The following is a 20,958-nucleotide window of genomic DNA, read 5'->3' as shown; positions in this document are numbered from 1 at the left end:
TATTTTGGCAATTTGCTGCATCAGAATAATTTCTATGAGCATAAATATATATTATAAATAATATTTCACACTAATTAACAACTAGGTGGAATTTAAAAAAATAAAATGGTGAGGAAAAAAAACCCCGTGCTCTTCTAGAGATGGTACACTGAAATAAAAGTGATTACTGTATTCAGGTTGATTTTGTGCAAGCATTTGTTCCAACGCAGTCAGTTTTTCACTAACAGCGTTTCTTCTAGTTGTTGCTTTTCTTTAATTAGAATTTTTAATGAGTAGTTCTGCTCCTGTATTCCTGCGGCTGGCAAGTAAGGGCAGTTGAAATATTTGCCATTACAAAGAAATCCCAAATGAACAACAACAACAACAAACTAACCAAAAGCATCCAAAGAAACCTTCTCTTATGCTTCCTTTTTCCATGCTTCTCATTTACACTGAGACAAGACATCTGTCAACTGATTAAGTGGTTGTTTTTTAATGCCTACAGATTAAGTTTAACTTAACTCTTTAAAATGACATCTTGCTAAATGATTGACAGCTATCAATCTAAAAGTACCTGGACAGCAGCTTTGTCCCCCCCAGAATGTTTTAATCATACGAATTTACACAAATACAGCAGTTTCTCCATATTTGGAACCCTGAAAATAGTTACTCCTGAATTTTCAGCAGCACAAGTCTGTATGCTCAAGAGACTGTGTCCGAAACATGACAAACAACTGGACTGAACAACAAAGTTGATGAAAAAAATATTTACCCCTAAAAATAATCAGCTACTTCAGTATCTTATGCAGCTGAGCCTGAAAGGTTCAGCAGTGTCAGATTAGGGACCCAAAAATCTAAACCTGACTCTTGGACTGGCCAGAAAGTCCCAGCAGTGCAATCAAATACCCACTGGTATGACACAGTCACTCATCAACAGCCACAGGGATAGTAAAAAATAAAAATAAACAAATCAATAGACTTTTCAAACTGCGTGAAGAAAGCCTAAATAAGCTATGAAGGCCATGCACTTGGGGGACAAAGCTTTTAGTGTGTCCAAATTAAAACATCCACACTCTAAAATATTCTTATGACACCTTTCCTTAGTGCCTGAGTCAGATGGACTTGGCTAGAAAGCTGCAAACACTCAAAAGCACGGAGTAATGAAAGATGTTCACAAACCTGTTTTACTTGTGAAATGCTATGTAACTCAGGTGCTCTGAGTCACTATCTACATGTGCCCCTTTTAACTACAGGGAGGTTCAACTCTTCACTCCAGCACTTACATCAGGTCTAGCATTGCACAGTGTTACTGTTTCTCAGTATGTCTTCATTAGCAACAGTGTACACAAGACTGGTAGATGCAAGGAAAAAAAAATCTTCAAGAGATAGAACAAAACAAACAGTGGACCAGCAGGAAACAATCTTCCTGGCATACTTCTTTGCCAAATGTGAGTTGCCAAGCATATGGGCAAGATTTAATCTGCTCCTATAAGCCACAAAGTACAATTTCCTTCTAGCCCTCAGATGTTTTTCTGAAGGAGGTTCAGTTTGACCAAGCTCACCTTCCTTAGCTTTTCTTCAATTAATTCAGTCCCAGACATTCTTTATAAGATGACTGTATTTGGATACTTAACAGCTATACGGTGTCAATATGTGACACCTTGTATACCAAACACTGCTGAAATGGATGACAGACAATGCAAAAAACATATCTTCCAAAATAAATGAAGTCACACATTTGACAGGACACAGTCTTCCTAATACAATTGCCAAAAAAAACCAAGCCCAACACGTTGCCTATCCAAAGAGCATGAAACTAGAACATCTAATAGAATCAATAAAAGTAATCCTTACTTTGTTGCCCGTATAAACTTGCCCCAAACTGAGACAGCTGACCTGATGTTGATGGTGATGCCAGCATCTAAAATTTGAAAGAAGAATAGAAGGTTATTATAGACACAGAGATATGATGGTAGCTTGCTCTGAAAGTTTGCAATATATTGTTCTGCCATAAAAGAGACTAAAAATCCCCATCCTTTTTTTCCACCATCAAGTTTTAGAAACTCCCTGAAATATCTGCGCAGTAATAAAAGTACATTCCATGTCAACACATCCCAATCTGCATGTAGAAAACCAGACTTTCTTTAACTTACAAAAAGAAAAATAGCATAGAGGAAGAAGATGCAGAAGCTTTCAGTTCTACTCTTACAGCTAACAGTGCCATCTTTACAGAAGGAGGAATACTCAGTTATTTAAATCAGATGAAGGGCTTTTCTCTCTGCAAAACAAGCATCATACGCACAGATCTTCTGTTTAATTCAGTAACAGCAAGTTCAAAGTTTCATATTGTCAGTTGTAAATGCAAACAGTGGGAAATAAGTGCTTAGGTTGCAGCTGCTGTTACAGAAACAGATTTACACAACAGGCAAGATTCAAATACTGAAATTATAACACAGTAACCCCTAAAAAGCAAGCGTCATGCCTGTAAGGCACCATATGAACAGCCAGGGTGTACAAATATCAGATGAAGTAAAATTTCCTGCTTCATCGTGCCCACTTTAGAGATACCGCATTATCAAATATTTCCATTAAAACCTCCCATGCCCACTTCCAGATACCACACGTGAAATGTGACTAACTGGAGGCTCTCGAGAAAAGTAAGATACTAAAAAAATAACAGTAATAAAAAAAAATCTTAGCAATCTTAAGGCCAGTTAAGCACTGGATTACACAGCTTCCTTCTGCCAGTATCCATCACTGAATGTCTTTAAAGAATCAGTCTGATGTTTGTCAACATTAGGCCTGGCTGGTTTAGCCTTGGAGCAAAAAGGAGTAACTAGCTGACCTGACCCATCCCACTCACAGCAGAACAGGCTAATTGTACTTGGTAATCCATTGGCAGACGCTGGTGTGTTCAGTGTAGTAGTCAGGGCCTGAACTGAAGGACAGTTCCAAGGAAAGGGATGTCTGGGTTCCTAAGTGTACACTCATACCCTCAGTTTGAGTTAAATAAAATAAATAAATAATGATAATTTAAAAAGACAGTAACTAAAATTAAAATACATGATACTGTGGCAAACTGCAAACTGCTCTGTTGACTTAATCTAGACAGATACAGATGTAAAACTCAGACTGTAGGAAGTGTCCAGCTAATTGTCTGCTCTGAAGGAGGCAAATGCAGATGGCAGAAAAGAGAAATAAAACTTGCAGGGTAGACACTAAATATCAAGAGTAGTTTTGACGTCTATAACTTACACCAAGTATGTATGACTTTTTGAATACATACACAAGGCATGAGAGGGAAAAGCACAGTGGAAAATAACTACTATCAGAAAATGTATCAGAAACATTACCTCAAACTTGCATATGCTCACACTATTTGCATGTTTGGTAGAAAGCAATAACATCAATATACATACAAACTTGCATACATGAGAGAGCTGAACTACCAAGACAAAAACCTCCTACAGAAAAAAAACATATAGCTAAAATGGATTCCAAACCGGATCCAAGTTCTCCCTTCTTTCTGGAGGACTGGCTGTAAACAAAAGAACACTTTAAATAATCAGTTGCATCAAGCTCAGCAGTCTGCATCAGCAAGTGACATGGCCAAAGAGACATATATTTATAAACAAAAAAGCGTTGGTCCTTAAGGCCTAACATGCACACTGTGTGCATTTCTGACTTGAGTTAGCCTGGCCTACAGCACCTGACCCTCTGGTTTGGCTGCACCATTGTGAGTTTCTGTTTGCTTCATGTTTGCTGTGCTCCAGGAGCATCTCTTCAACTCAAAGTAAGTTGCATGCACTGTTCTATTTGCTTTTATAGGAAAAGTTAAACTCAGAAGGACTTACAGGGAAGCCCTTATGAAAGGCCAGAATAAAGGCCAAGTATTAACAACTGCACGTCTAACAACTCATTTTAAGGCGGACATCAGGGATATCAAAACTCCAGAAGAAAAAGGATATTCAGGGGATCTGTTCCAGGATGATCAGATGAATACTTCTCAAATCTCACAAAGGAGAATCTTGCATGGATTTCTCTCTTATTCTGTCTCATTTGTTTGTAATATGTCAAATACATACATCAAGATAGTTCTGACATTGTAATATATCACTAAACCTCATGAAACACGTTTTTCAGTTAAGTTAGGAACCATTTACAATCATGCCTATTTTTCTATTGTTTTCACATTAGTTAACAGCAACAAAAGAATGACTAAACTAGCCAAAATTTTAACGTCTGCTACCAAAACCTCTTTTTTACACACCAAACCTATGAGCCACTATTAAGTGTCCTTGAACTTCGTCTGCCAAAGATAAAGATTCAAAGCAAATGCTATTAACAGCCCTCCCAGCATCATTTATTTTACCTGTCTGCACTATCAGCCACATGATACACAAAACACAGCAATTCTGTAGGAGCATACTTAAAAAGGGTGTGCACGTCTGCTAAGCACATACAGAATGCCATTCTCCAACTTGGAGTATTTCAGTTCAATCAATTTCCTGGTGGTCAGTAGCTACAAAACCCAGTTGTGCTAAAACATGGCATTTCTCTATTCCAACATAACATGATTCAACTGTGCAACTTATTTCAGGTGGTTTTCCTCTACGTGTTGTGTGGTGACTGAGGAAGCCTACGGCTTGCATCTCCCACAGGGCCATGAGATAATGCAACAACCAATCCCTTGTGCAATACCAGGACTGCGTTTTACTTCAGTAGTGCTCTGAAGCACAAACACCCAGCACGGGCACAATGACTGAATTGCACTGGTGATGCACTCAGATGTGAACATCACTTTGCTCACAAGTTTCAGATGGTCACAGTGCATTCTGACCATGTAAGATTCTGCTTCTAAACTTGAATCAGCTGGTTATTCTAGCAGACAGATGAATTTCCACATCACATCCACTGGTCCACAGACAAATGAATTTCCTTGAACCGGTCCACATCAAAAAAAATCAGTAAGTCAATAATATACTATCAGACTATTTACCACTCACTGCGATGAGCCAAATTTTATCATAACTACTTTCATTAAGTATTGATGCAGCAAGTTGATCTAGAATTATGAACAATCCTGAGAAAAAATTCCTTGAATTTGGCAGAGCTGCAAGACAGTTGCTGCATTTTCCAGCAGGCGAGCCCAGGCCACAGCCTCCTGATGTGGCAGCACCTTGGCATGGGGAAAAACAACTCTCCTGCAAAGGCCACCATGCCATGTAGTTACAGCCTAAAGCCACTTTCTTTAACACAAAGCAAGCAGGCCTCAATCTGACTCCAGAAATCCAGCTCCTAAAAGCATAAGATGTTAGAATAAGCAAATAAGCGTGTGAGTAATATCTGGCTTGATAAATGATGACTTTCTCACAGGTGCAAGCATCAGCATCATTTCATATTTGCACTACTTTATTTCTGGTAACTGCCATCTGTGCTGCACTATTTAACAACAAAACAGCTGACCTACAGCCTCAAAAGGAGAAAGTGTTATAGCAACGTGCACAAAAACCCCAAGCCAATGAATAACTAACTGATAAACATGATTTGCTATACCCTGGACAGTTCAGTATGCAGTATTATTAACAGTCCTCCTCTAGATTACAAACTGGTTTTTAATATGGCATTCATAAAACTCACATTACTACAAAAATTTATATATGTCCTCCAAATTGGAGGACAATGAATAAAATTTGACGTTGCAGCACATTAGTGTGCCACACAATTACTAAAAACTTGTTGAAAGCCATGAAAAGAAATGTCATAAGATATGACATAAGACAGCAAAGCAAATATTTTGTTCTAACCGAATATCCACTTGTATACAGAAAGCAAAACCAAAAAACTACCCACAGACCAAGTATGTAAAACACTAATATTACAATACAGTCTGTTCGGTAAACTGAATTGCTGTGTAAGAGATAACAACTTTTTCCTTCTACAAGCAGCAGAGGATTTTATCATGGGGTTAATCTGACTCACAGAACCACTTCAAATGTTAATGCTGGCATGCAAGACCCATCCTGTATTGCTGATTTACGTGAAGATACAATTAAATATAGCTTTTAGACCAAGTGCTGAAACACTTATCACAGTCAACCTTTTCTCCTGTAAAAAAGCAAACACAAACTGAGCAGCATTTGCAATTAAATACTACAATCATCAACAGCAAATTTAATTTAGGTGATAAGTGATGTGAAATAATTAAACTAATTCAGATACATGTTTCTCACAAACTGTCTGACAGAATATGAAAACCTGTTTTTGTAACTTTTTTTTGTGTGTGTGTTGTTTCATTTGATAACTCCATATAGATACTAACTTACAGTGAAACAGATGAAGATTGCATTTTGCTTTCTGAACTTTTGGTTCTTTATTCTTTGATGTAAATCTGTTATGAAAATGCAAGCTATATGCAGTGACATGAAACTCTGCATTAAAACTTAAATACATATATATATACTGTCCTCCACCCCCCCCGCCCCCCCCCTCAATCTCATCCAATCTCATTCCAACTACACCATTACAACTTTTATCTGTTGAAAACGTGAGGGATTTTTATAGCTAAAAAAAAATATCACACACTCACTAGAAGATGCCAAGTGTGTTCAGTCACCTTCTGGGAAGGTAAAATACAACTCCATTCTTTTGCATCTTACACTTCAAGGAATATATTTCACAAAGCAAGCATAGCAAACAACCCCACTATCCAGTCAAATCCTCAAGTATGATCACACATACTGTTAATGCATACAATAATACTTGTTTTCCATTTAAAATAAAAGATATTTAATTATTTTCTCCTAAATAAGCTTTCATTTTTTCCCCTTAACAAATCAAAGCTATTCATATTATGGAAGTTATCTTAATATGTTAGCTCTATTAGACCAGTAAGCATCAGTTCCAGTGCTTCTGCTGCTCTTTCTGATACAAAAGGATTCCATTTCAACAACTTTAAGTGCAGCATCTGAAGCTAGATTATGACCAACAGATTCTCTTTCAGTGACTAAGGCAAATGCCAAGCAAGATGCCTCGGGAAACAAGACATCATAGTTTTCCTTAGAACCATAAAGAACAGTGTAAGAAAGTCCACAGCCAAGCTGGAACAATGCAATAGTGTTCAGCAATCATAAAATAAAGCTGCCTCCAGAAGAGTGATTCCCTTCCACATTTAGTTTCCCAAACCTAGCAAGATTCTAGATCTCAGTCTCCATGGTAATCTCAATCTTGTTTCATGGGTTTTTATCTATTGTAAAACTCCCACCTATTTATAAGACTATATAAAATAAAAAGACTATAAAAATAAAAATAATATGTTATATTATTTTTACAAATTACTTTAATGGAAGTTTGCAGGAAAAGGCTTTGATAAAATGCTTTTGACCACTCCTTTGTAACATATCATCCTTTCACTAGAAGACGGAGATGCCAACATCTTTCCTTATGCAACTGAGTCCGCAACTATCTCGTGAGAGAAATTCACCTAAATTTAATCCACTGTGGACATGCGTCTGCCACATAAGGAGGGAAGAGTCCTCTGGAAAGTGGCCTCCCAGAATCAATAACCCATTTCACTGTACTCAGTATCCAAATCTGAGAGCTTCTTTCTTTAGGAAAGGTATTGTCATGTAGCCAGATTAGGAGCTGCAATGAGCCAAACCTAATCTGCAGGTTTGATGTTATTTGTTCAAGTTATTAAAATAAATTTGATTTCACAAGAAGTCACATTTTGAAAGAACTGAACTGTGTAAGAACCTCAGGTCTCAAATGAAAAATGTCCAGAATCAGTTAAGACATTAAAGTTTTTTTGTTTTTAAGAAGGGGGTGTAAGCCCACTAAACTAACCCACTGGAAGCACAAATCACTCGAACCCTTTATCATCTGTTGAGCAAGTATGCCAAAAAAACCCCAAGTACTGGGCTAAGAAATGCAAACAGCATTCTCTGCCAAAAAACTTCTGTCATAAATTGGGCAGGTCTTCATTAAAAGGCACTGCTGTGTACAACCAAATTCATGCCTGCAGCTGACAGCAAAAGATGACACTTTAAAAAAGAAACACATCTGTTTCGGAGCTCCTTACCACAGGAAGAGGTTTGTGATAAAATGGCTTCAGAGATGCTAGGACAAACTAGTTGAAGGAAAGTCTACCACCACAAGTCTTAATAGGTAAGAGAATGTCATTTGTTTTGGTTTTTTGTTTGTTTGTTTTTCTTACAGAAAGTTCAAACTGAAGTGATCTGACGTTTATTGCTATTATTTTGCTTCATTTGAAGAAATTAGCTTCAAAAGTATATGAAGTCCTTGACTCGCAAATTTCTATCACTCTACCGAAGCAAAAATAGATGGACCCCTATCCTTAAATTGATCTTGTTGAGTGGAGAGGCAGATCAATTAGGTTTCTGACACTGGCCACAAATGAGATCTGCAATTATTTTGTGATCACAGCATGCACCTTGCTGCCAATTCAAGTTACAGAAACACATTTGCTTTAAGCCAAAACTAGAATTATTTTTAACAACCATTATATTTTCAACCAGTCTAATACAAATAATTCAGCAAAGCTAGTTCTCACACACTAAATGCAGCAGAATTCATAGAAAGAGTATTCTTGGATATACTGTGTTCCACTTCCCTACTTATCACAGCAAGGTTGTGATGACTCACAGCAAAGCCACCCATTTAAAGAGTAAGCACTAAATTGCTGGAGTAAAATCAAAGGAACGACTGTTTTGTGCAACCTCCCCCCCCCCTCCAAAAACCAGACCCAGGCAACACGCAGATCGGTTTAGAACACGCAGATCGGTTTAGAAGTAACTGTGTGAATAAGTAACATGCAAATTCTTCATTTCAAATAGCATCCAAATCCTGAGTGTCTGGAAATATATCCCCAAGTGAAAAGAGGCAAGTTATGAGAAAGCTTTTTTGCTTTCGGCTAAAACGAGGCTCTGAAATAAAAATATCTCCTAAATTCTTTGCTACTACTTGTTCTCACTTGTCAAAAGTCTTCAAGTCTTAAGATATCACTTCAAGAGCCTCTACTCAGTTCACTTTACCTTCAGGTAAAAAAAAAAAATCAAAATCAGCCAAAGAAACAAGTCACAAGAATACCAAATTAGTAAGGGCTATAAAAATTGTTTATGAAGAGGCATAAAATGCTTTCCCCGCTCCCCCTCTCCCCCCCATCTTTTCCAGATAGCTTTTAGATGCTTTTTCAACCCCAGCAAATGAAGAACTATTTCTTAACACAATATGATAAATAAATAAAAAATCACATCTCTAACTTAGGTGTTAAACAATGAAGAACTCCTGTAAAAACCCTCAACCCAGTAAGACTGTGTATGTGACATCACTGTATCTGACCTGAAGACAATGCCCCTTCACAAGAGGGTTTCTGGCTTATGAAAAGTAAAGCAAAGGCTCCAAACTCTATGCAAAATATTGTGCTTGCAATAACTTGAAGAACTTTAAAGGATAAGTGAAGCATGTGACTGATCAGAGGTTCATATGCATAGATGGTATGTTGGAGTGGAAAAAAAGAACTTGTTTTTTATAAATACTTGTAGCTAAAACCCACCACACATTAAACACAGCTTCACCTACTCTGAAGTAAAGACATAAGGAACTGAAAATGAAAAAACACAGAATGATTTACATTGCATAAAATTACATGATGTATAGACAAGTAAACTGTATAAAAAAAATTATATAATTTTGTTTTTCTCAATAAGAACTGCAGTTACAAAGAGATTGTGTATACTAGGCATTAGTCTTTCGATTGTCAGTTATATAAGTGACTGTAGCCTCATTTTCCCCCAGAGATCCTCTATCATAATTTTTCTCCACATTTGCGTACCATATTTCCATCTAAGTGTCAAGTAAGAAAGACTAACAAACATTTCAGGGTCAAGAATGCTGGAAGTTTTTCCCCCACAGGTGTTCATAACGCAGCATCCAGATCCTGAAACATGACTCCTCATTAGCTTACTCAATGGAAATTCTGAGCAAACTTCTTTTTGTCTGTCAGTGCTAAGTGTTATCCAAACACAAACACAGTCAAGAAATTTATTGTGTCCTCGTAAAGAGAACAACATCTTTTGTAGAATTTCAGTTCAAAAAGTATTTAAATACAGTTATCTTTTATTGGAAAACGTTTTCCAAAGCTGCAAAATTGGTGGGAAAGCAACAAGAAAACCAAGACAACCATCTTTGCAGACGTTCTCATTTGTTGTGAGCCAAATGAAACAACAAAACAACACGTAATATGTACAATACACTTAGCTATACATAAGCGATTAAAGGTGCACCAGACAATATCGATATCACCACTACATATTTATTTTGGCCACCTTTGTAAAAAGTTCTTACAAAAGCACGTAATAATTTAAGATTTTATAAGCATAAACTCAGGAAGTTGTAATGGTCAATAGCGAAGCTACATTAAAAACAAAAAAGATCTCTTAACAATTATTTGGAAATAAAACATTAAGAAGCTTTTGCAAAAATGACTCTTCCATCTTTTGTTGGTATGACATCACTCTTCTCTGCCAACTACAGCAGCTTCTATTCCCCATTTTGTCCACTTCTCCCATAAGCTTTCAGGATTTCTCATTCGTCATTCCTAGTGACTGGAACACCCACCTTCCTTCTCTTGAAGTCCCATTCTAAGATCCACTTCTGCAACATTGCCTACAGAAAGAGTAGGCAACTAAAACACTCTATATCAACAACGCACCAAGCATCAGCTTTCACTGTAGATTGTGCAGCACAGCATCTCGCTTTACCTTTCTGACTACATCCTAAATGACTTCTCCCTAAATGTATCTAATGTAGTAGAGGGAATTTACTGAGAACCAGTAACAGCAGTGGTATCTGGGAGTCTTTCCTGCACCTCTACTCTAGGTATTCACAGACAAGAAAGCATGTTCAATGTTATACATATTCTACTGTGCCTGTGTGCATCTGTGGTACACACATGTATGTAACGGACATACACAGAAAAGAGTAGTCTATGTTGTTTTTTTCCATTGTAAAATGTTCTAATCACTTGCTAGCTCACCTGAACTTCCTCATCAAGCTTTTCAAAACATCTTTAATTAAACAGGGGTGGAACATATTGTTTAAGCATTTTATGGTTTTGCTTGAGAAGCCATGACACAAACTATTTCCACCTATCCTTGAGAATTTTGATTAAATTTAACTAACAGCCTATAGAAAATGTCTATGTTTACACAGGTCAAGGTATGTAACACCGTGCTCACTTTGGTATTAAACAGTTATATATGCATTACAAAGGGAAAAATATTTAAGAATAGCTGATTTTGTAACTTTCTTCTATTACAAAAGGGAGTGCTTCCTAACTTAGACTACTACAGCAGATAAACAAGCTGTGCAAGGCACTGTCAAAAATGACCACAGAAGAAGAAAAATGCAAAAACACAGCAAAACAATACAGACAACAAGTAACTACTAGATATAATCAATGATCTAGTTTAAGTTACAAATACAGCTATTACATCTCATTCAGAGATGAAAAAATAAAGCCTAGTCAAGACTAACATTGAAGCTCTTTGTGCATAAACACTAAAACTAAAACAACTGCCATTGAAAATAGTTATACACAGCTTAAAGCTTGATGAAGCCTTTCCTTACATACATTTAACGTGCTTGAAAATGCCTCACTATTAAAAGGGGGAAAACAAACTTATTCAACTTACATCTTTTTCTGACCGATGTGGGAACATCGATGATTGGCTGTAGTACATGTTTTCATCATGGTAGTCACCATCAACCCCCTCTACAAACTTCTTCCTTGAAGCACCAAACATGCTGTTTGTCACCTAAAGAAAAGAAACAATAAGTAAGATTGAGCTTGCTACACGCTTCAATGTTATACTTTTAAAATACACGTATGCATGGACTGTTAAAAAAGTTATTCCGGAAAGCTGAAAATTCCTCTGTAAATCTTGTATAGATATTGCCAGTGTAATGACTTGTCCATCCAGGATTTTCAGAGACAGAAATACTTACTCCAGAAGGCACTAGGATGGGAAGGATTAGAAGGTTTGGTTTGCAGAGGAACATATGTCCATGTGCCTGTCACTCAGGTTTTAGAGTTACAGAATGTCAGACATCAAGTAATTTTCTCAGCTTTCCCCTTCTCAGAAGAAACATTAAATTAAAAGAAAATATGGGAATGTTTCTTAGAGTGCAACCAAATTTAAAAAAGAAAAAAGAAAAGAAAAAGAAAAAGCATATAGTGAAAAAGGAGACAAGGAAACCATGCCTCAACAGCACAAGTTGGGGGGGGAAAAAACCAACAACTGCCCCCCAAAACAAAACAACTTTCTACTTGACCCTGCACACTGAGACCCATGATGAAGTAAGAGCAGGTTGAGCTTAACCATGCTCAATTGTGACATCAAGACTGGCAAAGTTATTGCAGGCATCCATAGGAAAACACAAGGTTTTATTTTGCCCTTAACTCCCCCCCAGGCACTCATGCACACACACACAGCTATTAAGTCAGGAACTTGAAACTGAAGAAAGTGCAACCATGCAGCTGTTCACAGAACCCTAATTCATGAACAAATTTCCTCCCACAGTAAGGTCATACAATGTCACTACAGGATCTACCGCATACATAGTGCATATTCATGCACCTGACTTATTTTATTTATGTAAAAACACACACTGCTGTCAAATTTCTAGTCTGTCTGGCTACAAAACAGTGTGCCCGCACAGAGCAGGCTAACCAACAGGTTAATATTCAAACCAGATGAATGGCACACTCCGGGCCCAGCTCCTTGTATGGAACAGAAGGCTGGAGAGGGGGCAATGAATAGGGGGCAATCAAAGCTGAGCTGTGGCACAGCTTCAGGTGGATCTGTAACATCCTGAAGATAAGGAAGGGAAATTGCAGCTAGCTTATGAAATGCTCTGAGCCTGAAGACTTACTGTCATCCCTGCTGACAGCATTAGCTAAGCATCAGACTTTAAAAGAAAAGCAAAATGTCCTTTTATGCTACCTTGGGCATAAAATGACACTGACCAAATTTCAAAACACTTTTTCTGGTCGGCTGCAAGAGGAGTTTACTTTCAGCTCAAAACCCTCTTATCCTCACTGACACAAATTTATGCTGGTATTCCTCATAGTGTGGCTTATTCACATTTCACCTTTACCGACAAAGATTTCTAAGCAGTGTTTGGTAACGCAGGTGCTCCCATACTACGAACAACCTACCTCCACAATTTCAAAGTCACAGCACTTCTGAGTATACGCGGGGCACTTTGGGTGCACACACTACGACTACAATCACAGATACGGCCCAAAATGTTCAGCTGAACAAAAGTTTATGCTTTTCTCAGGAAAAAAAAAAGATCAGTTACACAGACCACCGAGGTCTACCGCAAATTAACAATCTGTTACAGGTAAATAAAGGCATGTAAAGGTACCGCATGCCTTCTCCAGATGAAACTTGCTCTTTTTATGTGCAATGCCATAAAACACAAATGTAGAGCCCCAAAGTGCTCGAACATATCCAGCTGACTTTCACACTTGTAGTGAAGCTTTCATTACACTATAAGCATATCCCACTGTGCTAATCCCCTTACAATGCAATTATCACCTACCAGATGGAATGGAGCATTTAACAGGCTAAGGGGATTATCTTGTCCTTTGCTCTGCCTGAATAAAGTGTGGAGAAAAGGGTAGATGGCTTTCCCCATTGCAAAAATGATAATGAAGTGTTTGGGTGAAGCCATCCCCTAGCAGCTCAGCTTATCAGCCGACCACAGCTTTTGAAAAGGTAAAAACACAGTTCCTCACAAGTCCCTAAGGATTTTTCATTACTCCTAACAATACCTGGGATAAGAGATGACTTTTTTTGTCGTTCATTCTAATGAAAAGATGTATTAGAAGGCTAATTTCTTTTTTTTAAGCTACCATCGGTTGACACAATACCATAAAAATATAAAACTTGTGACCAAAAGCAAATCAACAAAGCATCTACTGTAAGATACGGACATAATACGTTATTCAGAACTGCAGTACAGGAACTATAGGTGGGAAACAACAATTCTGTCTCTGACCCTTTGGGTCTCATTTCTGCAGACATTTACACATGGTTGGCTGCATACACACACAGCCACAGTAAAGGCTTTTGAGGCAGTGGGATAAGGTCACAGCTTTGAGTCTCGGACTACTTTTAAGGCTGCTACAAACAAGGATGCTGGTATGCCAGAAGATGAAATCCACGCATTGAAAAGCTGGAAGATATTCTTACGCTTTCTTCCAAATTAGAAGTGCCTAAGAGATTATTTTCTACGGTGATAATTGTATGAGAAAGCGGCCCAAAAACTAATCAAGATTATGCCCAGAGGACTGACAAAACACACCGGTACTAATATGGAACCTTACAACTGCACGGTTATTAAAAAGAAGTGAAGAAAGCTTTTCATAATTAGAGGGATAAAATAGTGATATTTTTATTGGGAACCCACATTTCTACACGGTAACTAAAATGACAGGGCTGACAAAATGCAGGGAGCAGAGAAGTGTTATCAGGATGCAGCTGCAGGTGGGACAGGGCAGGCCTGAAGGAACCCTGCCCACAACCAGTAATCAGCTGCAATGCAGTTCTGAAGCCCTTCCAGAGCTGGGTAGGGCCTTTCTGTGAGCACTGACATCTTCACAGCAGCCTGAGGGAAGTGCTTCGGGCACTGCAGGTCCTGTCGGCAGCTGCTGGGTCTCAGCAGGGTTTCCCTGAGCTAAGAGAGCTGCTAGTTGTTCTTGGGGCACACCGCCACTACCCAGCCCTCCCAAGCCAGGCAGCCACTGCAGACCAGTGAGCGGGATTAAAGGCTGGAGCTGCAGCTGCCATCCAGAGACTGCTTAAGACAGTTCTTAGGTGAGCAACAACAGCCAGTTTACCTGCTTCCCAGCAGAAGTTGGTGACAGAAAGCAGCTGGCAAGCCTCTGAGAGATCCTATCCTTGTGCATAATTCTGCAGCATGACAGAGGGGTTATGCCAAGACACAAGATTTGCCTATAAGGTAGAAATCACTAAAATCTCTGTCTTAAACTGCAAAAAGATCTTTATAATTCCTTATGATGAAGTGATGCTATGATTGCATACTACATCAGTTGAACAGCTTGAAGCAAATACTTTAGTTTTAAAATATGAAACTGATTCTGTAGCTGCTTTGCAGTACTATACTATAGGTAGCACCCAAGGATGGCTCAGCTCACTCATGACCTCAACACTGGCAACTCAAAACTAGAAGGACACTGTAACATCTCCCTGGAGAATGAATGTTTTTGATTTTGCAAAGAGTAAAAAATCAGTCACTGAGTTACAACTGACTTAACTCCTCATCATTGTAAGAGCTGAAAACTACATGAAATAATACAAGTGAAAAAAACCAAACCACTTTAGGAGTTTGGGCAGCATCTCCTCTGTCCTGTTCCTCAAACCACAGCAGTGCTTGCCAACATGCACACTGCCACTGTGAGAGCACAGCTCCAGGTTACAGTCTCAGCCTGATGCTACGTATCTTCCGCCAAGCTGCCCCCCAGGGCTTCTGATGTGTCTGTTTAACTCTTAGCAAGCAAAGTCAACAATTTGCTGTATTTTTATTTCCCATTACAAATCAACGCTTTCAAATAAGGTAAGATACTTGAAACGCCTACAAAAGAATGTCTCAATGAGCCTTTCAGTGGAAAGCAAGCGTCAATTCAATTAAGTATCACAAGTCACACACCGGTAACCACCAAATCAATCTGCAATTTAAGTCAAAACAGAATCGGTAATTCCATCAGTTGGTACTTTTACAAGATAGCATAAATCTTATTTATAGGAAAAGCTAACAGTTATGGCCGCTCTTCTCAATGTCAAAAATAATTCCAATTTGGCAAAGTGGAGCTGATACACAATAGAAGATAAACTACCGTCTTGTTTGACAAAAAAAGATCTCTCAAGTCCTCGTCCTCTGGTGGAATATGTGAAGAGTTGCTTAAAATCAGAATAAAGTACAGAATGTACAACAGCACAACATTTTAAAAATGCATGTATCATTTTCAGGATGGAAGAGAAACAGAAGTTGATGCTGAGACACCCCTCTTCCCTCATTTAATTTCACAATCACAACCATTCAGTTTCTCCAAGGTGATGCTAATAGGGCATCCTCCATGTTTACAGCATGGTAATCTTTCAAATAACAACTCCGTAGTAACAAGTGTACATAAACATGGAAAAAGGACCATTACGCTCTATTTCCTTTATACATAATACAAGCACATGAAGGAAATAAAGGACATTTAATTATTATTTCAGACTGTTCTCCACTCATATTCTCAAGAATGGCTACCTACAAGCTATAGTTTTCCAAGGGTTTGCTGGAGTATAGCAACACTTTGAGAAGCTTCACTAAAACCATACATCTCTGCTACACATGAACCGTGCGAATGCAACAGTCGCTAACATCAAACAAGCCACAGAAATTCCCCTGACAAAGACCTTGACCTTTAGCTGTGCTGAACTGTTATGAAATGAACATTTAAAAACTGTCCTGAAATACAACAATACAGGAGGAACAAAAAAAAAAACAACCCTGCTAGAATAGAATAATCTTCATCAGGATCACTACAGCTAAACTTGAACATTTAGAATGTAAACACAGTTCCAATGGGTTTCATGACATGGCTGACATCTTGCACATCCTGGGACAGATGTCTTGTAGGTTCTGCACCCACACATCACAGGTCTGGGATTTAGAAGATGAAAGAAACCAACAGTGACTGGGGACATGGTTCCTCCCTAAGCTGTGTGAGTGTCTTCCATGGATAAGTGACCAGAAGAGCAAATAAACTAGCACTCCATCAGGACTGGCCATCGAGAGAAAGCAAGAAGCTGCCAGGCCCATCCTATGTTCCTCAGTGATGCGACCTAAGGAGACACAGGAGCGTGCTGCCTTCTGCAGACATACTACTGAAGTCCCAAGTTCTGACTACCAGCACGTGTACCTACACACACTGCAAAATGTGCAGCTCCCTCATCTGCTGAAGAAATGGTTTAATGATTTCATTGATCAAGAACAATGGATACTTGTTTAATAATATAGAGCTAGTGTTACATTGTACCAAAAAAAGAAGTAAACAACACACTACTACATTCCACCAGCTATACAAAATGTGGGCACATTTACCCACTTTCTTTCTTCATGTTCACAGTTGATGACCCATCAAGAAAATTATCAGCTCAATGTACAGTGTGTGTCTGCACATCAACGTGCACATAATGATTTTTACTACTGGGGGGCTATTCCATCAAATAAGAAATAAATAAGAAATCAACCATGCTTAGAAAGCAAATGTGATTAAAATTAACTGCAGAAAACAAACAAGCTGCTTAAGTACCTACACTGTTAAGGGAAAACAAAATAATACCTAACAAACAAGGACTTAAAACAACAGATAGGCAAACTTGAATTTCTAGCAAATGATTACAGTACACCCTTTCATGTTAACAAAACATCAGTCTTCAAGGACAACAGTTGGAGTCTTAGAAAGAAGAGATTTAGCTGCCAAGTTTGTAAACAAAACAACAAAACCCACAAATTACACGTCAGTTTCAGTTTACAGATCACCTAGGTCTTTCAGCATACCCAGACCGAGAACAATCCCTTATTTTAATAGGAACAGTAAGAAACCGTGCTAATCAAAATTACAAGAAAAATTAACGAGGTCACGAAACAGTACAGAACCACAGCGTTGCCCAACTCAATTCTGTACAGATAATCATCACATCTGCTTCCAATATTCTCATAACAACTGTAGTTCGACAGTGGCACTTCTCCCAGACACTCAACGTTTATTCTGCAAGTCCCTCTCCACTAGAATTTGAGCCTCGGCCATACGCAAAACTTCTCCCTGGAAGACATCCGAATGATAACTTCATCCCTCATTGTGTACCATGAAGCGATCGGTTGTGTAATTCAGAAATGGACTGGCTGACAACTGCTTGCAGTTTTGACTAAAAGCTGATTCCACAATTGAACATTTCAATTAGTCAGACTGCATCAGAGATTATTTTTCTGCAGATACAAGTTTTGCTGTATGTCCAAATCTACCTTCCCATAGAAGATTAAATATATTCTCTTATTCAGCAACTTAATCTATTCTATTTGAATTTTACCTCCAGTTTTATGATTAGACTTGCCTTCAAATAAGTGGATAAATAAAAAATAATGCAGGAAAAGACACTCTACTCATTTGGAAAGTCTAGAGCCAGGCACTCTGAAGAGTCCCCTAATAGAGCACATACAATGGTAAAGCCCAACTAAAAAAAGATGAAGAAATAAGCATTAAGTTCTTTAGAAATATCCAAACGCTATTGTTTCCTTAAGTCATCAAAGGAATTGGAATACAGCATTTTCTTAAGCATTGCAATACTCAGCAAACAGATAAAAACACAGCTCCCACATTTAGCAAATTCAGCTGCTACAAATTCTGTGTATGGTCAAACTCATGCTACGTAAATACAATGTGAAATCTGTCTGAATCATAGAATTACAGAATGGCCCGGCTTGGAAGGGCCTTCAAGGATCATGAAGCTCCAACCCTCCTAACACAGGCAGAACCACCAATCTCCACATTTAATATTAGGGCCCAGGGCCCCATCCAAATACTAAAACAAAACCGTGAATAGGGAAATAATAGGCTACCTAAATGAATGACAGTCCTGTGGCAGAGCAGCAGTGTCAGACTCTGTACGGGTGAGTGCCTGTTGCCAGCACAACAGAAGTCACCTCAGACTTCCGGTCTCTGCAGCCTTCAGTTCCAATTCCAAAGAGCTCAGACAGGTGTGGGTAGAAGAATCACTACCCACAATGTGCAAACACAGGATAATATTTACCTTCCTCAGATGACTCACAGTTCCTGTCTTTTTAGCTATTTCGGAGCAAGTTTTTGACTTAAGGTTACTCATTTGTCAATTGCTACAGCACGTTAAGATGCAATCCCACCTTCAGATAGGAAACCAAAACACTACTGCTTGAAAGTCAACAATTCAAACTGCATCAGTAGTCACTGAGTCACTGTCACTACACAGACCAAAGTGTGTTTTTTTTGTGGTGTTTTTTTTTAATATTGTTTTTTTGTGTGTGTGTTTTTTGTTTGTTTGTTTTTGGTTTTTCCCTAAAAGGATACTTTTCAGAAGCATCTGACTTGAGGAATAATGCCAAGGTGCACAAAAGTTTCAATGTGGTAAGAAGGTGTATGCATTACACAGGGAGCCGTCTAAAGAACAAGAGGTTCCAAAGATAATTAATCACAGAATACCCCTAGTTGGAAAGGATGCTCGAGGATCACTGAGTCCAAGTCCACACAATATCAAACCTAGTGTCTGAGAGCATTGCTTCTTCTACTCCAGCACTTGGGGCTGTGCGTACCACCCTGTGCAGCCCGTTCCATGCCCACTACCCCCTGGTGCAGGCCTTTTCCCACACCCCCAGCTGCCCCTCCCCTGGCACAGCTCCATGCCATTCCCTCAGGCCCTGTTGCTGTCACACAGCAGAGCTCAGCGCTGCCCCTCCGCTGTGAGGAGCTGCAGCCGCCATCAGGCCTCCCCTCAGCTCCTCTGCTCTGTGCTGAGCACACCCAGGGAGCTCAGCTGCTCCTCACAGGTCTTGACCTCCAGACTCTTCATTTCTGCACATCTCTTCTGGTAATAGCTTTATGCCCTTCTGATACTCTGACACCCAAGCTGCACACAGTGCTCAAGGTGAGGCTGTGCAGCAGAGAGCACAGATGGACAACCTCTTCCTTTGCCAGGCTGCTTGTGCTGGGCCCAGTGCACCGAAGGACATGGTTGGCCCCTTTGGCTGCAGGGCACACTGCTGGCTCACATTCATTTTGCTGTCAACCACAACCAAAATACAATTATTATTTTTTCTCAAGATTTGCAAAATGCCAGCAGTAAGGCATTTACACAGTCCCTACATATTCTGAGCCTTAACTGCAGAATCTCCATTGATCCACGGGACAGCTGCAGCTACACGAATGAAAAACAGTGGCATATATTCCTTAGGCCCACATGTGCTTAAACCCAGCTCTAAAGGGATAAACAAGCAGGAAATTCTCAATTTTTCTTTCCTTTTAGCAATTGCAGTACCCAAAACTAGTAGCCAACTGAGTTTTCAAAGCATCACTTAAGCACTATATTCCAGTCTATTCTTAGGGAATCAGCCTGGAATTTGCTTCTCCCATTCTGCCTCACAGCTTTCCTTCCAAACTATGTCATCCCAAACCACTACCTATCCTTAATCTGCTTTCTTCTATTCTCAGCTGACTTCACTTTAGTGGCCACGAACAGCAAACTTTCAGAAAATATTTTTCTATGTTGGAAATTGTTAAGTGGAGCACACGTAATTCAGATAATTAGAAAAATGAACCTATTAAAAACAAACAAACAAACAAAAAGCAACATACTAAGCTTCAAATTGCTTTCCTCAGAAGCCTGGAACTGTGACAGATTCTATGCATTTCTCATGGAAGCAAGAAAAGGCCAGTGTGCCCAAGAAGCCATTAACAGAAGGGAGCTGTTCAGGTGCAAGGGATCTAGAAAGATCACCTGGCCCAACTGCCTACTGCTTCAGGGCTGACCAGAACTCAAAGCACATTACTGAGGGCAGTGTCCAAATGCCTCTTTTGCACTGACAGCCATCTACCACCTCACTAAGAAGTCTCTCCCAGTGTCTGACCACTCCCACGGCATAGAAATGTTTCCCACTGCTCAGCCCGACCCTCCCCTGGCAGCACTGTGCAGTTCCCATTCTGCCATCAGTTCCCAGGATCAGAGCCCAACACCTCCCTCTGCCTCCCCTCCTCAGAAGCTGCAGAAAGCAGTGAGGTCACCTCTCGGCCTCCTCTCCTCCAGGCTGGGCAGCCCAGTGCCCTCAGCCTCTCCTCACAGATAATGCCTT

The 20,958-nt window shown here is 39.2% G+C and overlaps 1 protein-coding gene across 1 annotated transcript in view; it reads right to left on the bottom strand.

Annotated features, from left to right (window-relative positions):
* The window catches only part of CNOT2 (CCR4-NOT transcription complex subunit 2), an 87,622-nt gene that overhangs the window by 26,460 nt on the left and 40,204 nt on the right, over positions 1-20,958 (bottom strand). The window contains exons 2-3 of the mRNA XM_072332652.1: positions 11,694-11,816; positions 1,834-1,900 (exon numbers count right to left, since the gene is read on the bottom strand). Of these exons, the coding sequence (XP_072188753.1) occupies positions 1,834-1,900; positions 11,694-11,804 (178 nt within the window). The 5' untranslated portion in view covers positions 11,805-11,816. The remainder of the gene's footprint in view (positions 1-1,833; positions 1,901-11,693; positions 11,817-20,958) is intronic.

Source organism: Excalfactoria chinensis, chromosome 1 (genome assembly GCF_039878825.1).
Source record: "Excalfactoria chinensis isolate bCotChi1 chromosome 1, bCotChi1.hap2, whole genome shotgun sequence".
Taxonomy (NCBI): Eukaryota; Metazoa; Chordata; class Aves; order Galliformes; family Phasianidae; genus Excalfactoria; species Excalfactoria chinensis.
This window is presented reverse-complemented; position numbering and strand designations above follow the sequence as displayed.